The sequence below is a fragment of the Mytilus edulis genome, chromosome 1, assembly GCF_963676685.1.
Source record: "Mytilus edulis chromosome 1, xbMytEdul2.2, whole genome shotgun sequence".
Lineage (NCBI taxonomy): Eukaryota > Metazoa > Mollusca > Bivalvia > Mytilida > Mytilidae > Mytilus > Mytilus edulis.
The window spans coordinates 60,007,167-60,033,851 of NC_092344.1; the positions used below are offsets into that span (position 1 = coordinate 60,007,167).

The window sequence follows — 26,685 nt, forward strand, 5'->3', positions numbered from 1 at the left end:
AGTGTGTTTCATAGACAATCATAACACACAGAACAACACAACAAAAAAAAACTCTACGCACAAAAATATTGTTCGAAATTAAACTAAGTATTTTCAGTGATGCTATTGGAAATGGTATTTTAGCAAAGCTTCAAAAACGTTTTAGCGATTTTACATCGCACTCAAAAGTCGAAGATAGAACGTTAACAATCATCCAGCCATCGATTGTTATTAAAATGTCGTCTTTGCAGCACTTTTACATATTAACATTTTCATCCATGCTTTGACATATTCAGCCTGCCTTTTGCCACAAAATTTTGGATCTGACTGTTATTACAAAGTTCCCCTGATCTCAGCTTTGGACACTATATAAATAAGCAAGAAAGACAGCGTACAATAAATATATGCTCATGCTTATTTATGTTTTGATAAATTCACACACATAAGATAATTTTGCAGTACAAAACCCATCACCCCAAGCATATCCAAATTGCCTCCAGTATAATAGACAACGCTGTGAAGACGGACCATTTGGTTCTCCCGGGTACATGTCACTATATGTCATAGGCTGGTCAGGGTGACTGATCCATTCAAGACTTCTATCCTTGTTGAAGTTATAACCTCCTAGCCAGTAGCCATCGACTGAAACAAAATATATAAGTAAGAAAACAAGTGATTCATAGCCCATTGCTTTGTATTATCTATTGGGTCTTAATTTTCAAATAAAGTGACAACCATTTTATGACAGAACTTTACCTTTCCCTGACATTACCGTGTTTCTGTCGTTTCTTTTATTTTAGTTTCTCTCAATCGATCGATGTATGACTTTTGAACAACAGTATGATAATGCTGCCTTTATTTGTGCTGAACAATTCAACATACCTCTAATTTGCATATCAGACGCACTGGTTTCTAGAAATTTAGAAGTAAACAAATATGTACTTTTGATCTGAATACCTGCTTTTTATATATGTTTTGACGTTACGATAGACAAAAATGAAAATAAGTAGACAAGATGAAGTTCTTTGTATTTTCTTCGTTATTTCGATATTAGTACTTTATGGTCAATGTATTGAAAAGAATAACTGATCCACGAATAAAACTGTCCAAAAATATGCAACTCTTCTGAACAACAGTGATAGTTAAACCATGCGATACGCGTTATCTACATTTCTAGAATAGCTGCTAAATATATTTGTCAATTTAAAAAGTGAATTGCTTGAGAGTATGCAACTAATGAAAAATAAAGTAGTATTGCGAATATGAATTTATAGCATTATACTTATAACTACGAAATCTGAGATTACCTATATTATATCTTGTAGCATCACTAAAGTGACAGAAATTGTCAAAATGCAGTAGAATTCGTACAGTTAATGTTCATAAGTAGCATGATGGTTTACAACATCATTTGATACGTAAACTCAATGAATATGATATCGTTAGTAAGCATAAATAAAGGCAACAGTAGTATACCGGTGTTCAAAAGTCATTATTCGCTCGAGAAAAAAAACCCCAATATACTATTCACAGTTCCTATCAAATATTGCTTGGAAAAAGATAGAAATTATAATATAACTATATTGTTAGTAAAAAGACAGACATAAATATATAACTAAAAAGTATGTAATAGGTAAAAAAACAGACATTATTCTGTAACACGTACTAACAAAGTCGTAGTTTGTAACACATCTTATGTTCAACGAAAAAATTCAGTGAAACTACTGCAGAGACAAATATCAGCCTTGTCATTATATCTCACCATCATTACGAAAATTATTGTCCTTTAAATATATATGTTGTGCACACGTCAAAATTTGCATATCAACAAATAGTAGTACGGTGACCAAGTAAGGAAAGGACGCTTATTTACAGAGTTTAATTGTCATTCGGACTATGCGGCTATAAATCACAGTATTAGTAGTTAACAGGTTGAACTTTACATTTTGACTTGTCGTAAAAAAATCGTACTGTGCAATTTTTGTATAATAGGCTTTGAAGTCCGTTACCTTACTTTAAAGAAAAATTGACTTTAAAAAGTAACTACACAAAAATACTGAACTCCGAGGAAAATTCAAAAAGGAAAATCAAAAATCAAAAGGCAAAATCAAAAGTCCAAACACATCAAACGAATGGATAACAACTGTCATATTCCTGACTTGTTTTTAGTTCTACATTTTACAAGAACATTCGTGATATGCTTTCTGTTATTATAGACATTGTTGTTACACATAATTGTAACGATTTCAAATAAAGTTTAGCAAAATTATTCCGTTAATGAAGAGTTTTTGTAACGTTTAACACTACTAATATTTTGCATTTAATAGAATACGTTTCAATTTAATTTAATCATTTATTTTTATGCAAAATATAAAATAATCCTCATTTTTATGATATTAAATTACTAAATTAAACAACAAAATCAAACCCATTTATCTCAGAAGCATTATTTCGACTTGTGCATTGAAACAAAATATATACTGCAAAATCAAAAATACAGGCAACAGAACCGTTATAAAAAACAAAAAGAGATCAAGTGGCATCGTAGGCATAACTTGCAAATCCAAAGTCTGCGTTGTTAGATTGACTTACCAGACATTTCCTAGCATCCCTTAGTGGTGTAATGCTGGAAAGGGTTAGAATTGCTAAAAATAATGCAAATTCACACACGAAAACAAAACCAACAGCAATAAAAAAACATGTTATTGCCATTGTGAACCATCTGAATGAAACCATGACTGATCATTTTGATATGGAATCCCATCCTCTGTATGTTCACTACTTTAAACAGATGACAAAAACAAGTGAGTCGTGGGTGCAGATGGGAAACATTAGCATTGTAAAGGATAAGCGAAGAATTTTACTCATTCACCAACTATGTGCCTACCTTTCCCCCAATAATTTGTAAACTGATGTCTGCTGTACATGCTCTTACCGGATGCGACACAACTTCGTCTCTGTTAGAAGATGGAAAGAAACAGTCTACAAGACTTTGGGGGAGACGCACAAAAATTTCTGTGGTTTGCAGAGCTTCGTGAGTACTCTCAAAGATGACGCCCTTGGTCAATGTATTGAAAAGAATAACTGATCCACGAATTAACCAAAAATATACTCTTTTGAACAACAGTAAAAGTTAAACCATGCGCTACGCGTTATCGCAAATTTATGATTAGTTCGGACAAACGTTGATTATTTTTTTATATTTGGATTTTTGTATTATTTTTTTTTTATATTTGGATTTTTACATACATTTTTTCTTTTACTTTCTTAATACTGCATATAAACTAATAAAAGAGGTATACATTGATAGATAAAAGATTAATCTTTTAAATGAATGCAATATTTTTGCTATGCAATCATTATGTAATCAATTATTATGCAATTAATGGCAAAATATTGATCAGTTCACTTGAATGAATTTAGCTCTATCATTTCTATAACTATACAGGAAATGTTAACGAAATCATAAGCAACACAGCAGGAGCTACAAAAGGGTGTCTCAAATTATCGCTATGTATTCCATTCTCTCTTAAATCTGTAATTAGTGAAAACATCCTTACCACATAAAAGTAGATAATGTTTAAGTAGGTGTAAAATTTGATCTAGACATTCTTTGTGAAATCTGAGAACACCCTTTTGTAGATAATGGCTTTAGGAACAACGTATAATAAAATCAACCTCTAGGGGTATCCACGAAGAAGCTAATTGCAATTAAACTGGAAATGTCTTGTACAATTTTGTTGTCACAGTTAAAATTATAGTTGATTACATAATTATTGTATAATACTAACATTGCATTAATTTGAAAGAGTAATCTGTTAGCTATCCATAAATACCACTTTTATAAATTTTCAAGTATTATAAAGAAAGTTATAGCATTTTAAAACTGGGGAATTGGAAGTATAATTTTTTTGTATTGTGCTACCTTAATAATAAAATTAACGGTAACAATTTTCTTGCACCAGATGCGCATTTCGACAATACATGTCTCTTCAGTGATGCTCGTGGCCAAAATATTTGAAATCCAAAGCTTATATAAAAGATGAAGAGCTATAATCCAAAAGGTCCAAAAAGTATAGCCAAATCAGTGAAAGGAATCAGAGCTTTGCATGAGGGAGATACATTCCTTAATTTAAAATAATTTCTAATATTTAGTAACAGCAAATTTTAATAACACAAACAATCCGTATTTTCATGCCAGTACTTCGGTACTGGCTACTGGGCTGGTGATACCCTCGGGGACTAATAGTCCACCAGCAGAGGCATCGACCCAGTGGTAGTAATAAAATTAACGGTAACAATTTTCTTGCACCAGATGCGCATTTCGACAATACATGTCTCTTCAGTGATGCTCGTGGCCAAAATATTTGAAATCCAAAGCTTATATAAAAGATGAAGAGCTATAATCCAAAAGGTCCAAAAAGTATAGCCAAATCAGTGAAAGGAATCAGAGCTTTGCATGAGGGAGATACATTCCTTAATTTAAAATAATTTCTAATATTTAGTAACAGCAAATTTTAATAACACAAACAATCCGTATTTTCATGCCAGTACTTCGGTACTGGCTACTGGGCTGGTGATACCCTCGGGGACTAATAGTCCACCAGCAGAGGCATCGACCCAGTGGTAGTAATAAAATTAACGGTAACAATTTTCTTGCACCAGATGCGCATTTCGACAATACATGTCTCTTCAGTGATGCTCGTGGCCAAAATATTTGAAATCCAAAGCTTATATAAAAGATGAAGAGCTATAATCCAAAAGGTCCAAAAAGTATAGCCAAATCAGTGAAAGGAATCAGAGCTTTGCATGAGGGAGATACATTCCTTAATTTAAAATAATTTCTAATATTTAGTAACAGCAAATTTTAATAACACAAACAATCCGTATTTTCATGCCAGTACTTCGGTACTGGCTACTGGGCTGGTGATACCCTCGGGGACTAATACTCCACCAGCAGAGGCATCGACCCAGTGGTAGTAATAAAATTAACGGTAACAATTTTCTTGCACCAGATGCGCATTTCGACAATACATGTCTCTTCAGTGATGCTCGTGGCCAAAATATTTGAAATCCAAAGCTTATATAAAAGATGAAGAGCTATAATCCAAAAGGTCCAAAAAGTATAGCCAAATCAGTGAAAGGAATCAGAGCTTTGCATGAGGGAGATACATTCCTTAATTTAAAATAATTTCTAATATTTAGTAACAGCAAATTTTAATAACACAAACAATCCGTATTTTCATGCCAGTACTTCGGTACTGGCTACTGGGCTGGTGATACCCTCGGGGACTAATAGTCCACCAGCAGAGGCATCGACCCAGTGGTAGTAATAAAATTAACGGTAACAATTTTCTTGCACCAGATGCGCATTTCGACAATACATGTCTCTTCAGTGATGCTCGTGGCCAAAATATTTGAAATCCAAAGCTTATATAAAAGATGAAGAGCTATAATCCAAAAGGTCCAAAAAGTATAGCCAAATCAGTGAAAGGAATCAGAGCTTTGCATGAGGGAGATACATTCCTTAATTTAAAATAATTTCTAATATTTAGTAACAGCAAATTTTAATAACACAAACAATCCGTATTTTCATGCCAGTACTTCGGTACTGGCTACTGGGCTGGTGATACCCTCGGGGACTAATAGTCCACCAGCAGAGGCATCGACCCAGTGGTAGTAATAAAATTAACGGTAACAATTTTCTTGCACCAGATGCGCATTTCGACAATACATGTCTCTTCAGTGATGCTCGTGGCCAAAATATTTGAAATCCAAAGCTTATATAAAAGATGAAGAGCTATAATCCAAAAGGTCCAAAAAGTATAGCCAAATCAGTGAAAGGAATCAGAGCTTTGCATGAGGGAGATACATTCCTTAATTTAAAATAATTTCTAATATTTAGTAACAGCAAATTTTAATAACACAAACAATCCGTATTTTCATGCCAGTACTTCGGTACTGGCTACTGGGCTGGTGATACCCTCGGGGACTAATACTCCACCAGCAGAGGCATCGACCCAGTGGTAGTAATAAAATTAACGGTAACAATTTTCTTGCACCAGATGCGCATTTCGACAATACATGTCTCTTCAGTGATGCTCGTGGCCAAAATATTTGAAATCCAAAGCTTATATAAAAGATGAAGAGCTATAATCCAAAAGGTCCAAAAAGTATAGCCAAATCAGTGAAAGGAATCAGAGCTTTGCATGAGGGAGATACATTCCTTAATTTAAAATAATTTCTAATATTTAGTAACAGCAAATTTTAATAACACAAACAATCCGTATTTTCATGCCAGTACTTCGGTACTGGCTACTGGGCTGGTGATACCCTCGGGGACTAATAGTCCACCAGCAGAGGCATCGACCCAGTGGTAGTAATAAAATTAACGGTAACAATTTTCTTGCACCAGATGCGCATTTCGACAATACATGTCTCTTCAGTGATGCTCGTGGCCAAAATATTTGAAATCCAAAGCTTATATAAAAGATGAAGAGCTATAATCCAAAAGGTCCAAAAAGTATAGCCAAATCAGTGAAAGGAATCAGAGCTTTGCATGAGGGAGATACATTCCTTAATTTAAAATAATTTCTAATATTTAGTAACAGCAAATTTTAATAACACAAACAATCCGTATTTTCATGCCAGTACTTCGGTACTGGCTACTGGGCTGGTGATACCCTCGGGGACTAATAGTCCACCAGCAGAGGCATCGACCCAGTGGTAGTAATAAAATTAACGGTAACAATTTTCTTGCACCAGATGCGCATTTCGACAATACATGTCTCTTCAGTGATGCTCGTGGCCAAAATATTTGAAATCCAAAGCTTATATAAAAGATGAAGAGCTATAATCCAAAAGGTCCAAAAAGTATAGCCAAATCAGTGAAAGGAATCAGAGCTTTGCATGAGGGAGATACATTCCTTAATTTAAAATAATTTCTAATATTTAGTAACAGCAAATTTTAATAACACAAACAATCCGTATTTTCATGCCAGTACTTCGGTACTGGCTACTGGGCTGGTGATACCCTCGGGGACTAATAGTCCACCAGCAGAGGCATCGACCCAGTGGTAGTAATAAAATTAACGGTAACAATTTTCTTGCACCAGATGCGCATTTCGACAATACATGTCTCTTCAGTGATGCTCGTGGCCAAAATATTTGAAATCCAAAGCTTATATAAAAGATGAAGAGCTATAATCCAAAAGGTCCAAAAAGTATAGCCAAATCAGTGAAAGGAATCAGAGCTTTGCATGAGGGAGATACATTCCTTAATTTAAAATAATTTCTAATATTTAGTAACAGCAAATTTTAATAACACAAACAATCCGTATTTTCATGCCAGTACTTCGGTACTGGCTACTGGGCTGGTGATACCCTCGGGGACTAATAGTCCACCAGCAGAGGCATCGACCCAGTGGTAGTAATAAAATTAACGGTAACAATTTTCTTGCACCAGATGCGCATTTCGACAATACATGTCTCTTCAGTGATGCTCGTGGCCAAAATATTTGAAATCCAAAGCTTATATAAAAGATGAAGAGCTATAATCCAAAAGGTCCAAAAAGTATAGCCAAATCAGTGAAAGGAATCAGAGCTTTGCATGAGGGAGATACATTCCTTAATTTAAAATAATTTCTAATATTTAGTAACAGCAAATTTTAATAACACAAACAATCCGTATTTTCATGCCAGTACTTCGGTACTGGCTACTGGGCTGGTGATACCCTCGGGGACTAATAGTCCACCAGCAGAGGCATCGACCCAGTGGTAGTAATAAAATTAACGGTAACAATTTTCTTGCACCAGATGCGCATTTCGACAATACATGTCTCTTCAGTGATGCTCGTGGCCAAAATATTTGAAATCCAAAGCTTATATAAAAGATGAAGAGCTATAATCCAAAAGGTCCAAAAAGTATAGCCAAATCAGTGAAAGGAATCAGAGCTTTGCATGAGGGAGATACATTCCTTAATTTAAAATAATTTCTAATATTTAGTAACAGCAAATTTTAATAACACAAACAATCCGTATTTTCATGCCAGTACTTCGGTACTGGCTACTGGGCTGGTGATACCCTCGGGGACTAATAGTCCACCAGCAGAGGCATCGACCCAGTGGTAGTAATAAAATTAACGGTAACAATTTTCTTGCACCAGATGCGCATTTCGACAATACATGTCTCTTCAGTGATGCTCGTGGCCAAAATATTTGAAATCCAAAGCTTATATAAAAGATGAAGAGCTATAATCCAAAAGGTCCAAAAAGTATAGCCAAATCAGTGAAAGGAATCAGAGCTTTGCATGAGGGAGATACATTCCTTAATTTAAAATAATTTCTAATATTTAGTAACAGCAAATTTTAATAACACAAACAATCCGTATTTTCATGCCAGTACTTCGGTACTGGCTACTGGGCTGGTGATACCCTCGGGGACTAATAGTCCACCAGCAGAGGCATCGACCCAGTGGTAGTAATAAAATTAACGGTAACAATTTTCTTGCACCAGATGCGCATTTCGACAATACATGTCTCTTCAGTGATGCTCGTGGCCAAAATATTTGAAATCCAAAGCTTATATAAAAGATGAAGAGCTATAATCCAAAAGGTCCAAAAAGTATAGCCAAATCAGTGAAAGGAATCAGAGCTTTGCATGAGGGAGATACATTCCTTAATTTAAAATAATTTCTAATATTTAGTAACAGCAAATTTTAATAACACAAACAATCCGTATTTTCATGCCAGTACTTCGGTACTGGCTACTGGGCTGGTGATACCCTCGGGGACTAATAGTCCACCAGCAGAGGCATCGACCCAGTGGTAGTAATAAAATTAACGGTAACAATTTTCTTGCACCAGATGCGCATTTCGACAATACATGTCTCTTCAGTGATGCTCGTGGCCAAAATATTTGAAATCCAAAGCTTATATAAAAGATGAAGAGCTATAATCCAAAAGGTCCAAAAAGTATAGCCAAATCAGTGAAAGGAATCAGAGCTTTGCATGAGGGAGATACATTCCTTAATTTAAAATAATTTCTAATATTTAGTAACAGCAAATTTTAATAACACAAACAATCCGTATTTTCATGCCAGTACTTCGGTACTGGCTACTGGGCTGGTGATACCCTCGGGGACTAATAGTCCACCAGCAGAGGCATCGACCCAGTGGTAGTAATAAAATTAACGGTAACAATTTTCTTGCACCAGATGCGCATTTCGACAATACATGTCTCTTCAGTGATGCTCGTGGCCAAAATATTTGAAATCCAAAGCTTATATAAAAGATGAAGAGCTATAATCCAAAAGGTCCAAAAAGTATAGCCAAATCAGTGAAAGGAATCAGAGCTTTGCATGAGGGAGATACATTCCTTAATTTAAAATAATTTCTAATATTTAGTAACAGCAAATTTTAATAACACAAACAATCCGTATTTTCATGCCAGTACTTCGGTACTGGCTACTGGGCTGGTGATACCCTCGGGGACTAATAGTCCACCAGCAGAGGCATCGACCCAGTGGTAGTAATAAAATTAACGGTAACAATTTTCTTGCACCAGATGCGCATTTCGACAATACATGTCTCTTCAGTGATGCTCGTGGCCAAAATATTTGAAATCCAAAGCTTATATAAAAGATGAAGAGCTATAATCCAAAAGGTCCAAAAAGTATAGCCAAATCAGTGAAAGGAATCAGAGCTTTGCATGAGGGAGATACATTCCTTAATTTAAAATAATTTCTAATATTTAGTAACAGCAAATTTTAATAACACAAACAATCCGTATTTTCATGCCAGTACTTCGGTACTGGCTACTGGGCTGGTGATACCCTCGGGGACTAATAGTCCACCAGCAGAGGCATCGACCCAGTGGTAGTAATAAAATTAACGGTAACAATTTTCTTGCACCAGATGCGCATTTCGACAATACATGTCTCTTCAGTGATGCTCGTGGCCAAAATATTTGAAATCCAAAGCTTATATAAAAGATGAAGAGCTATAATCCAAAAGGTCCAAAAAGTATAGCCAAATCAGTGAAAGGAATCAGAGCTTTGCATGAGGGAGATACATTCCTTAATTTAAAATAATTTCTAATATTTAGTAACAGCAAATTTTAATAACACAAACAATCCGTATTTTCATGCCAGTACTTCGGTACTGGCTACTGGGCTGGTGATACCCTCGGGGACTAATAGTCCACCAGCAGAGGCATCGACCCAGTGGTAGTAATAAAATTAACGGTAACAATTTTCTTGCACCAGATGCGCATTTCGACAATACATGTCTCTTCAGTGATGCTCGTGGCCAAAATATTTGAAATCCAAAGCTTATATAAAAGATGAAGAGCTATAATCCAAAAGGTCCAAAAAGTATAGCCAAATCAGTGAAAGGAATCAGAGCTTTGCATGAGGGAGATACATTCCTTAATTTAAAATAATTTCTAATATTTAGTAACAGCAAATTTTAATAACACAAACAATCCGTATTTTCATGCCAGTACTTCGGTACTGGCTACTGGGCTGGTGATACCCTCGGGGACTAATAGTCCACCAGCAGAGGCATCGACCCAGTGGTAGTAATAAAATTAACGGTAACAATTTTCTTGCACCAGATGCGCATTTCGACAATACATGTCTCTTCAGTGATGCTCGTGGCCAAAATATTTGAAATCCAAAGCTTATATAAAAGATGAAGAGCTATAATCCAAAAGGTCCAAAAAGTATAGCCAAATCAGTGAAAGGAATCAGAGCTTTGCATGAGGGAGATACATTCCTTAATTTAAAATAATTTCTAATATTTAGTAACAGCAAATTTTAATAACACAAACAATCCGTATTTTCATGCCAGTACTTCGGTACTGGCTACTGGGCTGGTGATACCCTCGGGGACTAATAGTCCACCAGCAGAGGCATCGACCCAGTGGTAGTAATAAAATTAACGGTAACAATTTTCTTGCACCAGATGCGCATTTCGACAATACATGTCTCTTCAGTGATGCTCGTGGCCAAAATATTTGAAATCCAAAGCTTATCTAAAAGATGAAGAGCTATAATCCAAAAGGTCCAAAAAGTATAGCCAAATCAGTGAAAGGAATCAGAGCTTTGCATGAGGGAGATACATTCCTTAATTTAAAATAATTTCTAATATTTAGTAACAGCAAATTTTAATAACACAAACAATCCGTATTTTCATGCCAGTACTTCGGTACTGGCTACTGGGCTGGTGATACCCTCGGGGACTAATAGTCCACCAGCAGAGGCATCGACCCAGTGGTAGTAATAAAATTAACGGTAACAATTTTCTTGCACCAGATGCGCATTTCGACAATACATGTCTCTTCAGTGATGCTCGTGGCCAAAATATTTGAAATCCAAAGCTTATATAAAAGATGAAGAGCTATAATCCAAAAGGTCCAAAAAGTATAGCCAAATCAGTGAAAGGAATCAGAGCTTTGCATGAGGGAGATACATTCCTTAATTTAAAATAATTTCTAATATTTAGTAACAGCAAATTTTAATAACACAAACAATCCGTATTTTCATGCCAGTACTTCGGTACTGGCTACTGGGCTGGTGATACCCTCGGGGACTAATAGTCCACCAGCAGAGGCATCGACCCAGTGGTAGTAATAAAATTAACGGTACCAATTTTCTTGCACCAGATGCGCATTTCGACAATACATGTCTCTTCAGTGATGCTCGTGGCCAAAATATTTAAATGTTACATTTCTAGAATAGCTGCTAAATATATTTGTCAATTTAAAAAGTGAATTGCTTGAGAGTATGAAACTTATACAAATTAAAAAAGTGTTGAGAATATGAATCAATAGCATTATACTTACAACTAAGAACTATATTGTATCTTGTAACATCACTAAAGAGACAGAAATTGTCAAAATGCAGATTTGGTGCAGTAGAATTTGGACAGTTAATGTTCATAAGTAGCATGATGGTTTACAACAACAGAACTATTTTGAATTATAAAATTACATATAGATGTTGAATAGGAAACAGTAACCTTTTGAGCAATAGACAAATCTTGACTTCAAGAGTATAATCCCATATAAAGATAGTACCGGTTATTGAATATGCTTGTAATTCTTGAAATCCTGTATGTGATATGTTTATATTAACAAAACCAATAGTGCCAATATTTATATCATAAGAGTAATTTGGTATCATATATCATTTGTTGCGTAAACTTAATGCATATGATATCGTTGATAAGCATAAATAAAGGCAACAGTAGTATACCGGTGTTAAAAAAAGTAAAATCACAAAAATACTGAACTAAGAGGAAAATCAATTCGGAAAGTCCATAATCACATGGCAAAATCAAATAACAAAACGTATCAAAAACGAATGGACAAGAAATGTCATATTCCTGACTTGGTACAGGCATTTCCAAATGTAGAAAATGGTGGATTAACCTGGTTTTATAGCACTAACCCTCTCCCTTTGATGAAAGTCTCATCAATTTCCGTTATATTTACATTGATGCGTTAACTAAACAGACACAATAAATACAATAGTCAGAATATGGATACATCAGTCATTATCGTATAACAATTTTAAATGGAACAATTTAACAGAACACAAACACATCTATCTACAAACACAATCATTGATTTGTGTGTCTGACGTCAGAAAATTGCATACGTCACATGGATTTGTCGTTCAATGAGCATACAAACAATTTAAAAATTTACCTAGGCAATGTTAGCATACAGGGTTAAAAAATAAAAAGTATGTAAGAATAAATTTCAGAAATAGACCGAGATTTTAACTAGTCCACAAGTTATATATAGAATTTATAAGAATCCACAAATAGTTAATTCCACTACGCGATTGAATGATTTTGACGTTTATGGTTCAACGTTCAAAGGATATTATTAGATCGAGAAAAAAACACCAATATACTATGCACAGTTAAAAAATTGTTGTGACGTCATTCTATTGTTTTACCTGTTCTTTATTTAAGTGACTGGACTATTATTTACCTGTAAGAAACCAATATGTAACCTTTAGCTGTCCAATATGTTTAAGAATAGCCCTCTTCTTTCTTAAAAATATTGGATAGCTAAAGGTAGCATAACTGATTCTTACAGGTAAATGATAGTTCAATCACTGAAAAAAACCTATTACAGCTAATTTCCTACATGTTGTAGAGTAAGACTTTGGTTAGCTCGATTGCTTTGTTTGTATAATGAACAATTGTAATTGGGATAACGTTCAATCACATCATAACATGGCAGACAGGTTTAGATATGCCTATATATATATATATATATATATATATATATATATATATATATATATATATATATAGTAAACAGATGTCAATCTTAATTACAAAGCTTAGGTTAAATTTTGTTCAAAAAAAGCAAGCAATCCAACCAAAGCTTTACTTTCCAAGCATTAGGAAATTAGCTGTAAATACCCCCAATTGATTTCATCATGTAAACAAAAATACAACCAAAGAACAAATGACAATTAAAAAAACATTTTATTAAAGTCGCCTTCCAATACAATAATTTTGTCACTCATCAAGACGGTTTCTTGAGTAAAATAATCACTTTCAAATTGAATTTTAACACTACCAACACTTATATTTCAGCCATTTTCTCATGTTTTTGTGTTGTCTGTTTAAGCACTAATTCAATAAGTAACTGTTGATTTATTCTCGTCCGTCTTTAGGTAATCAAAATGACCTCTGATATTGCTCTTATTCTTCCTAACATCATTTTCAATTACAATTAAAATGAAAAAAGCAATATAGTAATGCTTCTAAAATTTGATAGATCATGCCGAAATACAAGGGGCATGAACAACCTAAACTTTATCCGTTGTACAGAGTACGAATTTAGAACTTCCTTCATGAACTAGGGAACTATAAGATTTTTTTTTCTCAGGTTTTGGCGTAGATTTACAAGTTAAACAATCGTGTGACCGATTCGCACATGTTCGCAGTGATCGTTTTATTAAAGTTTTCAAAAAGAAAATCGAGACAAAATTACGTTTGGTAACATCTAAAAAATACAAGGGACTCAATACACAAATAAACGGGGAAAAAAGAGCGACACGACCTTGCAGAAACAAACCCAGAAAAGGGGTAGGGGAATATTCATGTGGTTATGTATGAGTTCGACAATAACAGTCTCTTGAAAATTCTAACAAAAGAAAATAACTGATTACATGTTGTTATCTTTTCTTTTGTTCATATTAATTATATATTTGAAATAAAATCGACTGCGGTGCACTCGATATGGTTCAACTAGAACCTGTCTTCATATGCTGTTCTTTTTTCTCAGTCACCAATTATAAAATAAAACCAGAGAAGAAACAGGAAACTAACAGGAGAGAAATATTTTGAAATATAATATATAAAACTTGCCATTATAAGCTGCTTTGACTATATCCTCTTTGTAATCCATACTAAAATAGTGTATCTGAATAGATTCTGAATACATATTTGATTTTAATCCAAAGTTTAAAACAACACAATCACTTATAACGACATCTCTTTTTTCGTTTTTGCATTAAGAATAGGAATTAGGAAACTATGAGCAGAAACTATGAATAGTCCTTGAGCACGCAAAAATCATGATACGCATACCCTGTGTATTATTCTTCATGTAGCAGTACATGTTGTTTACCTTCAGCCGTACTTTCTTTTTGTCTACCGTTTTTTAAGTTGAGCTTCTGTTTAAAGTGGCCAACATATAGGATATTTTTTAATGTAAAGAAAGTTTCTTCACAAAAACTTTTCAGAAATGATGAAAATAAAATCTTTGCTTGCTTTTTCTTTTGTTCTACCCTTTTCGACGTGTTAAACAATGTTTTAAGTAAGATATAAGCCTCTAATAGTCCATTCTGTAAAATATTGGACAGGTTTCGGCCTGTGGCCGCAGACCTGTCTAATACTTTACAGAATGGACTATTATCGGCTTATATCCCTTACTTCCTATCACATATTGTTGGTAAAAAGACAGAAATTCTTATATAACAATATTGTTGGTAAAAAGACAGACATTATTATATAACTATATAATAGGTAAAAAGACAAACATTCTGCTGTAAGACTTACTAACAAAGTCGCGGTTTTAAACACATCTTATGTCTAACGCAAAAATTCAATGAAACTACTGTAGAGACAAATATCAGCCTTGTCATTATATCTCACCATCATTACGAAATTTTATGTTAAAATTATTTTCCTTAAATAGATATGTTGTGCACACGTCAAAATTTGCACAGCAACTAATAGTATTGCTTGATATAATCGCAAAACGTGAAGATTGTATTGATTCTGTCATGTTTGATAAGAATTCTGAAAGTTTTCGAGGGAACTGAAATGATAGCCTATATTTTTTAGGTAAATGAAGCATCTCAATATATTTTATTTGCAAAACAATATATATCATATAGAGCGTTTGATTTGCAAACTTAAACTTGTAGGTACGGTGACATTTGGATACTTTCACTATGGAGGAACACCATATAGTAGCCATATATCCTTGTGAAAATGAAAACGGAGATATTTCACCTAACATCATACCAAAAGTGGGGGTTAATTTACAAAAACAAGGGAAAAAAGAGATGAAAATCAATTTATAACCGTGTAAATTTAGTAATTTCAAAGAGAAATAAAAGGACTAGTACATTTTTAGAATATAGAAGAATGACGGCACTGTAATCTAAAAAAAAAAAAAAAAAAATGTCATTAGTTTTGCATAATCCTGCAAAAAATAATTTTAAAGTAATTTACCTACATTATGATGTCACAAAAACGTCACTAATGACGCAGTTGGTGAAGCTGAACCTTATGGGTTTTTAATAAATGTTTTCATCAAACCTTTTTTAGGATTTTAGATTTTAGGGCCAAAAATATGAGTTTATGAACAAATTTGATAGTTGTGTTTACAACTGTGATGTTTACTTACTTCCTGTATTCATCGTATTCAGTTCAGCTTTGATAAAATTGTTTTCCTCTCTCGTTTCAGCCTCCAGGAATTTACCTTTCAAGCACACACAGCTTATCTGTTGTAAAAAGTTATATGTTTCCCATTATAGCGACACAACAGACATAAAAAAGAGTCTTAACTACCTTAACGATAATTCTAAATTGCAAATTATCAGTTATAAATAGAACAATGGATCTATAGCTAGACTGGTTGCGATTGAGAACTTACATATTGTATACACAGTCATTATGAATTGGTAAAAACCTATGTTCGTTGCAATTTGTCTTTCAAAACTGACGCTGGATCTTTTGGGTCCAAACGAAACCCCGGTACTTTATGAATCCTTACTAGACAAAGGAATGCACCGATTCACATTCCTAATCTCAATAGTAATTGTAACATAAAGAAGACTTCCAACTCACACCAATGTTAACTAATGTTTTTTTTCGCCGTGATTTTTTCCTTTAGAAGACAAAGTAATCTTTGGGCATGATTTGTTCCAAAACTTACACTAAGTTTAACCATATTTATGTATAGTGGATTGGGAACCAACTTATATTAAACCCTTTCCACTTGCTGGTGCGAGCCATGTCTTGTGTCGGCATTAGCCTACTCTTTCTCCTAAATATGTAACTGTAACTGGGATTCAAACCCAGGCCAGCCATTGATCTATAACTGAGGAAAAATAAAACTAGTCAAGAAAAGCTAACGTGGGGGGGGGGGGGGGGGGGGTTCTTTATAAAAGGTCAATGGAAGCATCGATACACTTCCTCAATCTTAAAGAAATAAATCACCCTTGTTTTGTGTACTATTGTGTGTCTTCTTTTTTTTTTTTAGCCATGGCGTTGTCAGTTAATTTTCATATGAATTTCCCTCTGGTATCCGTTGTCCCTCTTACCGGAGCACCTGAGATTTCTGGGCTTCGATGTTGTTCTTCATACTTTATTTGTCCTTTTTAGTGATTTCATTCGAGCGTCACTGATGAGACTTTTGTAGAAAAAACGCGCATCTTAGGTTCAAAATCATAGGCAAGGTATCTTTGATGAGGTTTTACACGAGTTATGATATATCATAATTTATTTAGAACACTTCCCTCGATGGGGAATATATTATTAACAATGTCTTGACTTTTGTATAAAAAAAATGTTTTCGTGACGTTTCGATGAGTATGTACCCCAAAAGACAGATTCAATCAGAGTGTGCACATATACCCAATTTACTGTTTTCTGTCCACTGTCCTCTGTTATATTTGCCTTTTCTATTATTTGTGGAATTAGTACGAGTGTCAAGTCAACCACATATAATTAAGTTGTATAACATACAGACTTTTCAAACAATCATGTTGTTCTTTCTCTTAATATGTTATTATACAATTGAGATCATGTGTCTGTAGATTGTTTAAATGGTTGAATTATAGTAATGCATGCACCTGTTCCTTCGGCAGTGTAAGGTATTAATGATCAATTGAGAAGACCAAGTATTTTGTATAGTCTTAAATTATTTCAAAAATATAATAATAAAAATACCGAACCCAAAGAAATTTAAAACGAAAAGGCTTTTAACAAATGGCAAAATCAAAAGCTCAAAAACATCAGACGAATTGAATACAACTGTCATATTCCTGACTTGGTACAGACCTTTCCTTGTGTAGAAAATGCTATGCGCAAAAAGTATAAATGTTTTGACTGTTTACACAATCATAATCATTGATATGGCTAAGAAAGGACAGATTAAATATCAAAGGGATATCATACGATATACAAGTAGATTCCTTGGGAAAATCTGTATGTGGTCATCCTTTAAAACCGTTGAAAATCAAACTTGTTTTATGTTAGTGTTCAATATTTATGTGATTATTTCTCCAAACCATAAAAATAATTTTATATGGTAACACATACAATACAAGATATTGAAAAAAAATTTATACTTTTATGTTACCTTTCTACACATTAAGATGTCGAAATATACAACAGTTATCAATGTTTAAGATTAAGGACTCGTATTGCATTTTTCAAAATAATATAAACTTTTGCTTTATTTTGTGTATTTTATTTAGCTTATGTGTTATGTATGCTTTATTTTTTATCAGAATTTAAATGTTACACCTAACAATAAAGTAATTGTAATTGTGTCATTGTAACTAAGGCCAAACTTTTCTACATATAAGATAATCCGTAATACATATAAAGTATAACGGAGAGACTTACCTTAGCGTCAGCCCAGGATTTACTGTCCACAGAGAATTTGTAAGATGACGTCCCATAGCTGACGCAACCAGTGCATGGCGTTTCTGAAATTGAGTGAAGATTATGCATAATTGCTGAGGCATGAACAAAAAAGTCTTAGCTTTCTAGGAAAAGACCAAAATTACCATTTGTATGCAGTCATGTTACCGATACTCAAAATTACAGTATCACAGCATATATGTTTTGAGATTTCAAAGACTATTGTTGTGTAGTTGTTTAAAACATCTTATCTAGTGAACAATGCTACACAATGACTTAGACCTGAAATTTTTATTCATTATTGAAAATATTGAGTCTTATCTACTAAAATGTAAAATGATAAATATACCAAACTTTTAGGAAAATTCAAAATGGAAAGTCCCATATCAAATGGCAAAATCAACAGCCCAAATACATCAAAAAAATGTAAAACAACTGTCATTTTCGACTTGGTAAAAGCATTTCTTTATGTTGAAATTGGTGGATTAAACCTCGTTTTATAGCTAGCCAAATCTCTTACTTGTGTGACAGTCGCATAAAAGTCAATATGCGTAAAAAACAACTACACATTATAGGTTTAAATGTCAAAATAGGGATACAGTAGTCTCCATTGTGTTATAGTCTTAGTAACTATAATACAAATAAACAAATATGTCAACAAAGAAAAAGAAAAAAGAAAGAAAAACAATGTCAAATATTTTATTTATGATGATTTAATACATTTTACGCAGGATAAAAATATTTGAAACGTGCTTTCATCTGCTTTTGAAAAGAACAGTTAAAAATAAAAGTCCCGTTTAAAAATGGCTATATTCCAGAGCTTGCGTTTTGTGGGTATCATCTCTTCAAAAGGTTTCTTATCCCAGGCATTAATTACCTTAGCCGTATTTGGGACAACGTTTTGGAATTTGGGATCATCAATGCTCTTCAATTTGGTATTTGCTTGCCTTTCTAACTTTTCTGATATGAGCGTCACTGATGAGTCTTATGAAGACGAAACGCGCATCTGGCGTACTAAATTATAATCCTGGTACCTTTGATAACTATTTACAGACGCTATCATAATTGCGGCTTTTCTCAATATTTGTTCTAGCCATGGGCTACATGACAGGTGTCTGTATGGATAAGAATCTACCTACCTTTCTAGAGCACCTGATATTTACCTTTGTTTTGATTTCGGGTTCTGTGTAGCTTTGTTTTTTTGCCGTGCTAATGGCGTATTGTTATTTGAATTTCTTGAATATAAGCAAGATTTTATTCTGTTGGAAAATGTTAACTGCAAAAAATAGAATTAAATAATTTTGCTGAATACAAAATACATGAATTTTGTTTGTTTAACTGTAAGTTAAGTCATTTACAAGGTGCATTTAATCATATCTAGACAACTTAACTGTGTGCTCGGTAGTTATTTACAACATCCAGATCATTTGAACTTTAGTGGATAGTTGTCTCATTTGCAATCATAACAACTGTCCTTGTTATTATAACGATAACCGTGCTTTTACTAAATTGATCGTTATATAATATTCTTTACAGACACAAATGCATAGTTTTTTTTCGAATTTGACCTCATGTTTGCTTTATAAAAAGTAAAATCACAAAAATACTGAACTCCGAGGAAAATTCAAAACGGAAAGTCCCTAATCAAATGATAAAACACATCAAACGAATGGACAACAACTTGAATTCCTGACTTGTTACAGGCATTTTCAAATGTAGAAAATGTTGGATTGAACCTGGTTTTGTAGCGATAAACCTCTCACTTGTATGACAGTCGCATCAAACTTCATTATGTTTACAACGATGCGTGAACAAAACATACATAATAGGTTAAATTGTCAGAATGGAAGCACAACAGTCACCACTGTGTCACAATTCAATTAAAATAACTTCATGTAAACATGTAGTTGTTTATAGTTCCGATGTTTTACATACTTGAAAGAGCAACCCTAATAGACATCATTGGTTAAGGTGACCTTCATTGTACAACAGCTGCCAAAACAGTTCAATCTTTCGTCACAGACATACAACACAACAGACAAAAATACTAATAGATCTGATCAAAAACTGTGAACATTTCATAATATCCACTACCAAAACTAAAAAGAGAACTTTATTTGTCATAAAAATTTTAAACTGGAGAAATAGATTACTAATGTTTACAGTTTTTATTTACTTTCATTAGGTTGACCATGTTAACTATTGTGTTTTAAGGGAAAATACCGTGCCACTCAATCTATGATGAGTAAGGGTTTAGAAATTACTTCCTACCCAAGCAAATTAACCATTTTCTTCTACAAATTTCAGCAAGATTTATGTGATCTTACCATATATATCTGTTTTGAAGGTTTCCCATCCGTCAACAATCTCCATGTCAACACAACAGTTCTCAGACGTATCAAGACGACAAATAGAATTTAATATATCATAGCTAGCTTCACAGCATTTTTCATGTGACAAACATCTAATGACACACATCGTTTTCGTGGCAACAACATGGTCTGTAGTGAACTTACTAACTACGATCCTATTTTTATGTTTTACGGAAAATGATGCTTTATTTATCACAATTCTATGTGTCTTAACGAAGTGGAAACAGCTCGTCAAGAAAATAAAATAATGAACCTTCATATTCGAAAGCTTAATCGGACCAATTTAGGCTTAACACATACAAAATAAAATGAAAACCTTGCCACTGTCTACCGTTTCTTTAATATTGCATTTTCCAGTTTTCAAGCTTTGCATTCATTCCCTTATAATCTATATATACTTTTAAATATTTACATGCTTCTAAAATACCAAACACGTCATACTTATGCAATATCATTTGCTCGTGTATATGCGTCAGGTTAAATGTCTTAGGTTTCAAATCTTACTTTGTTTGAATTAGAAATCATTGATTCTTTTTTTTAATTATTTATTATTGCATTCAACACGCATCAACATTTTTTGAGTTCGCACTGGGAATAAGCATAAATGTTGGTAATAATTAAAATAATCATTAGGCAATGTACTTTTATATGCATTACACAACGACTGATACTTCATGACATGTTCCGTCGTTTTCTTTTATCTATTGACACTTTGGTATATTTAGGATGTTATAACTTTTTAAGGTTTTCTAATTAAGATTCCTGACGTCGCTAATGTAGGCCTCCTGTGGAGCAAGTTATAATAAAAATCATAATAGAAGTTCACATACTGTTCTACATGCTGCTTCAATAAGATTCAATATAACAGGCACAGGGATAAATGAAACACACGGAAAGACATCAATGTTATTAATTAAAGATTAAAATAATTTAAGAAATATTGTGTGGAATAAAAAAGGCCGCATATGGTAACGGTTTTGCTCATTATTGAAGGTTGTACGGTTATCTTTAGATGCTAATACCAACGTTGTTTTACAGCTGAGTTGTCTCATAGGCAATCATTCCGCAACTCCTAATAATAAATAATTCAAGAAATCTTTATGTGGAATCAAATCGGCCGCAGGGGAAAAACAGTAAACGAGGCCTGGCAAGTCGATACAAACCGCCGTCATTTTTAATATTGGCAAGTAGGTGTTCTTCTGGTAACAGAAGTATCAAAAGTTCTTCTAAGCAAAATCAGAGTGAATGAGGAGCACGACCCCACACTGACGCTAGGCCATAACTTGAATAACGCTTCCTCGGTACTCGGAGGATAAAATTCAAAACTGGTAACAGTGATGAACCGGCCGCTCTGGTAAACAAGAGAAAGCCGTTTATAAAAAACACAACTTCCCTGTGGTACCACAGTAGAATATTTTAGCATATGGTCTAACGTAGAATTATAGGGTCATGACCCCCCTGTCATCTTGCCAGATCCCGCCACTGCACCAGTACTGCGACAACTGTTTTATTAAAGATAATACTAACAAACAATGAAAAATATCAAAATGCATTAAAAAGAAATTAGTTTTTGGAAACGCATATATCTATATGCTTTTACAGTTGAATTCTAGAAATTAAAGTTTTCTCCTTTCTTTGTTAGTAAACGCCCACCATCAAGAGATAAGCATTTTATAAGATGTGTAAAAACTAACACTGTCTGTTTCAAATCAGGATCAAGTATTTATATAAGAATGTTTCATCCTCAATTATAAAGCATTCGGAAAAACATTTAATCGCAATAACAGTTCACGATATAACTTGACACAACCACTGCAATATTGTGTTATTATAAAGAGTCAAAAAGTTCATCCTCTACGATAATTGCCATACTCCATTAAGGAAAAAATTTGGCGAGGTGAGTTTATTCATTTAGGTTTATTGTTAAAATCTGCTGCAGGTCTGATTCAACTTTGGATGGTGATTTTGTTTTGAAAGGAGGTGCCCTGACTGTGGTTAATAAGAAACCAGATTCTTTGAACAATATAGAAATTTGGACTTCGGTCTTAATGATTTATATGGCAATTCTATTAGAAAAATGGCCTATGAAAGTCCGAGACTACTCTGAGATGTGGGACTGTCCAAGCTTTTCTGCCAAAACAGCTGTTGGACGTGAGAGTAATCTTGGAGTAATATAATATATGCAAACACAATTTTCTTGTTGTAAACCTAGAATATTTGAATGCGAATGCTGGTGATTTTGTTAAGCATGCACACTTAAAATTTAGAACATTTCCCGTCTAGACTTTAAATTATTTTTTAAAAATGAATCATTTTACAAAACTAACTTTCTTACTGGTGCATGATGGTCTGGATGGAGTGTCCTTCATTTCTTTCTTATCTAATTCTTTATACCATTTATCTCTATTAAACTTTTTTTTCTTCATTTTTCTGTATTTCTTATAATTTAACACCCCATTATTCTTCATTGTCATGTCTATTTTCTTTATTTACAAATGTATTGTGCATATTACATGCATTTATTATCATTCACTATTCTTACAATGTATTTGATCCTACAGAACCTTCATGAGAGAAAAACAAAACTTTTACTACCTAACAGGAAAAGCGGTCTTGTCATAAATTTTTTTTTTTAAATTTTAAAAGCTTATTAGGCCTCTGTTCAACATATTACTGTTAACTGTTCAGCACAGTTATTTCGTACCGAGTGCATTTCTTTAACATGTTAAAAACAATAAATGAAAACTTTTAAAAATTGTACCTACGCTAAGTGGGTGTTATATTCTCTCGACAGCTTCAGACATACTTATTTTTAACCTTTTTCAGCTGGTCCATTCATGACCAAAAGTTTTTTTTACAGTGTACATGTAATTTCAACCTCTTTAAATACAAAATGTACTTCCTTTTTAAGACTTTTTTTTAAAGGTGTATGAACAAAAATGGCAAGATATGTAATGTTCACACTAGAGTCTATATTTGTAAACAAAGTAAATCTAATAGGATAGTAGGACTTAACGGATTTTAACCAACTTAGTGTGACCAGAGCTTTCTAAATTAAAAGCCTGTGAACAAGGTTTCAGGGCAATGAGCTATATATTATAGACAAAATGACTACTTTTATATATTCAACTTTGGAACTGAAGAATTACAACTATCAAAATTTGGAGCTTTCAACATTTAAATAATAAATATATCTTAAATGCCCTAATATTAAATGTGTCATGTTTTTAAAGCAATAGAATACTTATTTGATGATCCAGACATGTCGGTTGTATAAAAATTATTCAAACGTCAAAATTACAAAAAAAAATGAGTATGTGCCTCTTAAGGTTTTTGAATGAAAAGGGGGGGGGGGGGGGGGCTTGTATAAAAATTTAATACTGGAAAGCAATTTAAAATACTTGAAGTGTTTTTATTAAATACATTATCCTCCGACTTGTACAAAATGTACTTTAAATAGAAAGGAAATTACAAATAGCATAGTATATTACTTGTAATAGTTTAATAGTTTTAAAAAGTCCTAGGCCAAAAAACACTTGAAATAATTCAGGGTCAAATTAGGCCCTAGTACATACATTGTATTTACATTTATAAAATGCATACTGCATCTATAGCTTCCTTTTTTTTGGGGCTAATTTCTATTGCATGTAATTTTAGTCTAAATAGGCATGTATTTGACAGTAGAATAAAAGATAACATATGAAATACAGCAGTAACAAAAGTTTTGTAAAATGCAAATTTACTGAAATCTTTAATTTTATGACAGACTTTTATGTACGTACAAAGCTCGTCACTTTTTTTTGCTTCATAAAGATTGTTAGACAAGGATCATGACTATTCATGACTATTCGTTCAACTCATTTCGCACATTTTTCTCGAATAATACAAATTGATAAAAGCCTTCCCATATGTTGTACCATTACACCACTGTCTCAATTTAAGGGGAAGGGTTGGCACCTTCAAACATTAACCCCACCACATTCTGTATGTTCCTGTCCCACGTCATGAACCTGTAATTCAGTGGTTGTATTTTGTTGCTGTGTCACATATTTGTTTTTGTACATAAATAGGCCATCAGTTTTCTCATTTGAATTGTTTTACATTAGTCATTGCAGGGCCTTTTACAGCTGACTATTGTCTTTGCAAAAATTAAAACGACTTTTGATCTGTAGTTTTTTACCTCTGTGTCATTTGGGCTATTGCGGAGAGTTTCCTCATTAACAATCAATTATCATACCACATCTTCCCTTTATATTGAAACACAAATATTGACATATAAAAATCTGTCATATAAAATCTTATGGATGAAAACTTAGCAGACTCTCAACTCACACTTATCCTACATGTATGTCATCACAATCATGGTTAACGTTTAAGCACAATAATAAAATGTTTGTCATGATTGTATTCACTTTGCAGCAGAATAAATAAAAAATTGACAAAGATATACATTTATTAACCGTACATGTTTTACTACAGTATAGTTAACTTTTCATGGATAGAATTAATAAAGTCGACAAGGTAGATTAATTAAAATCAGGCTATACTAAAAAAATAAATTCAAATTGACAAATAGTCAGGATAGTTCTTGTACCAGCTGTCTTGTACAATATTTTTACCCTAATAAGGCTAATTGGCAAAATGTTATTTGGTACAATAATTTCTTCTTTAGTAAATAAATGTACTTATAACTTGAAAAAAGAAAGCCAATTTGAGCAGGTACATGTAGCATTAAACAGAGAAATTATGTTGCAAACCAGTTAAAAAGGGCATTTGGACGGAGAGTTGGTTCATTGGCACTCATACCCCATCTCCTTATATCTTTTATACAGGATTCCTAAGAATTTAAAAAATATATACAAACATACATCATGGAAAGTGATATTTAGTGCTTCCTCACTCAGGGGTTAGAATCCCTACTTTTGTCACAATCAGTGCTTTTGATTGGGGACATATGGTTGAAACCCCTTTAAAAATGGCGGGATCCGCCCTACGGAAAAAAATTAACAATATCATCTTTAACATTTGATCTGCCTGATGATATTTTATCCCGATAGAATTTTAGAGGAGTAGGTTCAGTAAGACCCCTTTTTGGCCCCAAAATATAACAGTTTTACAAAATTGTTAAAAGATATACTTCTAGTTATTTATTGGACAGTAGAATGGTTCTGCTAAATGAATATGAGCTGTGTTTGACAATATAATGCACATATATCAGGTACTAGCATCATTAAGTCATGCTAAATTACTGAAATCTTCACAATTTTTGCATTTTAGTTATATTTAAGACGGTTTCCGTCCTAAATGAAAGTGGCCGCATTCGTGTTCATTCTTAATATTGAAATGTAAGTTGTATTTGGTGATAATACATAACATATATAAAGGTTGAGGATGAACACGGATGCGGCCACTTTCATTTTTGACACAAACTAACCGAAAAGTGACATTTTTTGGCATATTTGATTGATTTTTCATATTTAAGCTAGAATCGGGGCGTTTTTAATGAGTAAATCAAGTAAAATCTTTTACATATACTTATTGAATCAACTACAATAGACACTTAAGTGTTTAAAAAGTGTCTAAAATCTTTCGTTGGATGAACCTGAAATTTGAGGCAAAAATCGACCCTTACCAGACCTACTCATTTGCTTATCAGAACCATCTATCCATGCAAGACAAGCCATGTTTGTTAAAGTGTAAAAAAGAGAATGAAACGTATTGAGATTATGGTAATCAATGGTGGAATCACTAAAATTGAAAACTAAAAAAAAGATGTGAAGTTGCATATATGAGATATGTGAATAATAACAAATGACAATTGTAGAAATGGTTTTGTCCATGCTTCGATAAGGCCGTTAGTTTTCTGGTTTGAATTGTTTGATTTTTTTTATTTCGGGGCCTTTTATAGCTAACTTTGCAGTATGGGCTTTGCTCAATGTTGAAGGCCTTACGATGACATATAGTTGTTAATTTCTGTGTCATTTCGTTTTCTTGTGGAGAGTTGTCTCATTAGCAATCATACCACATCTTCTTTTTTATACGCCCATTTACGATAAATTAAAGTTTCAAGTTAAAACCGCCTAAATCCACCCCTGAAAACAATCTTAAAGCACCATAATTAGTTAAGACGATGGAAATGTAA

At 33.3% G+C, this 26,685-nt stretch overlaps 1 protein-coding gene across 1 annotated transcript; it reads right to left on the reverse strand.

Annotated features, from left to right (window-relative positions):
* Nucleotides 1–382: 382 nt before the first annotated feature.
* LOC139524329 (perlucin-like protein) lies at nucleotides 383–23,017 on the reverse strand. Its single transcript, XM_071319121.1, has 4 exons — nucleotides 22,879–23,017; nucleotides 18,154–18,236; nucleotides 15,926–16,022; nucleotides 383–621 (listed from the first exon to the last, which is right to left on the reverse strand). The coding sequence occupies exons 1-4, from the start codon at nucleotides 23,015–23,017 to the stop codon at nucleotides 398–400; spliced, it is 543 nt and encodes a 180-aa protein (XP_071175222.1). The 3' UTR covers nucleotides 383–397.
* Between the last annotated feature and the right edge of the window lie 3,668 nt (nucleotides 23,018–26,685).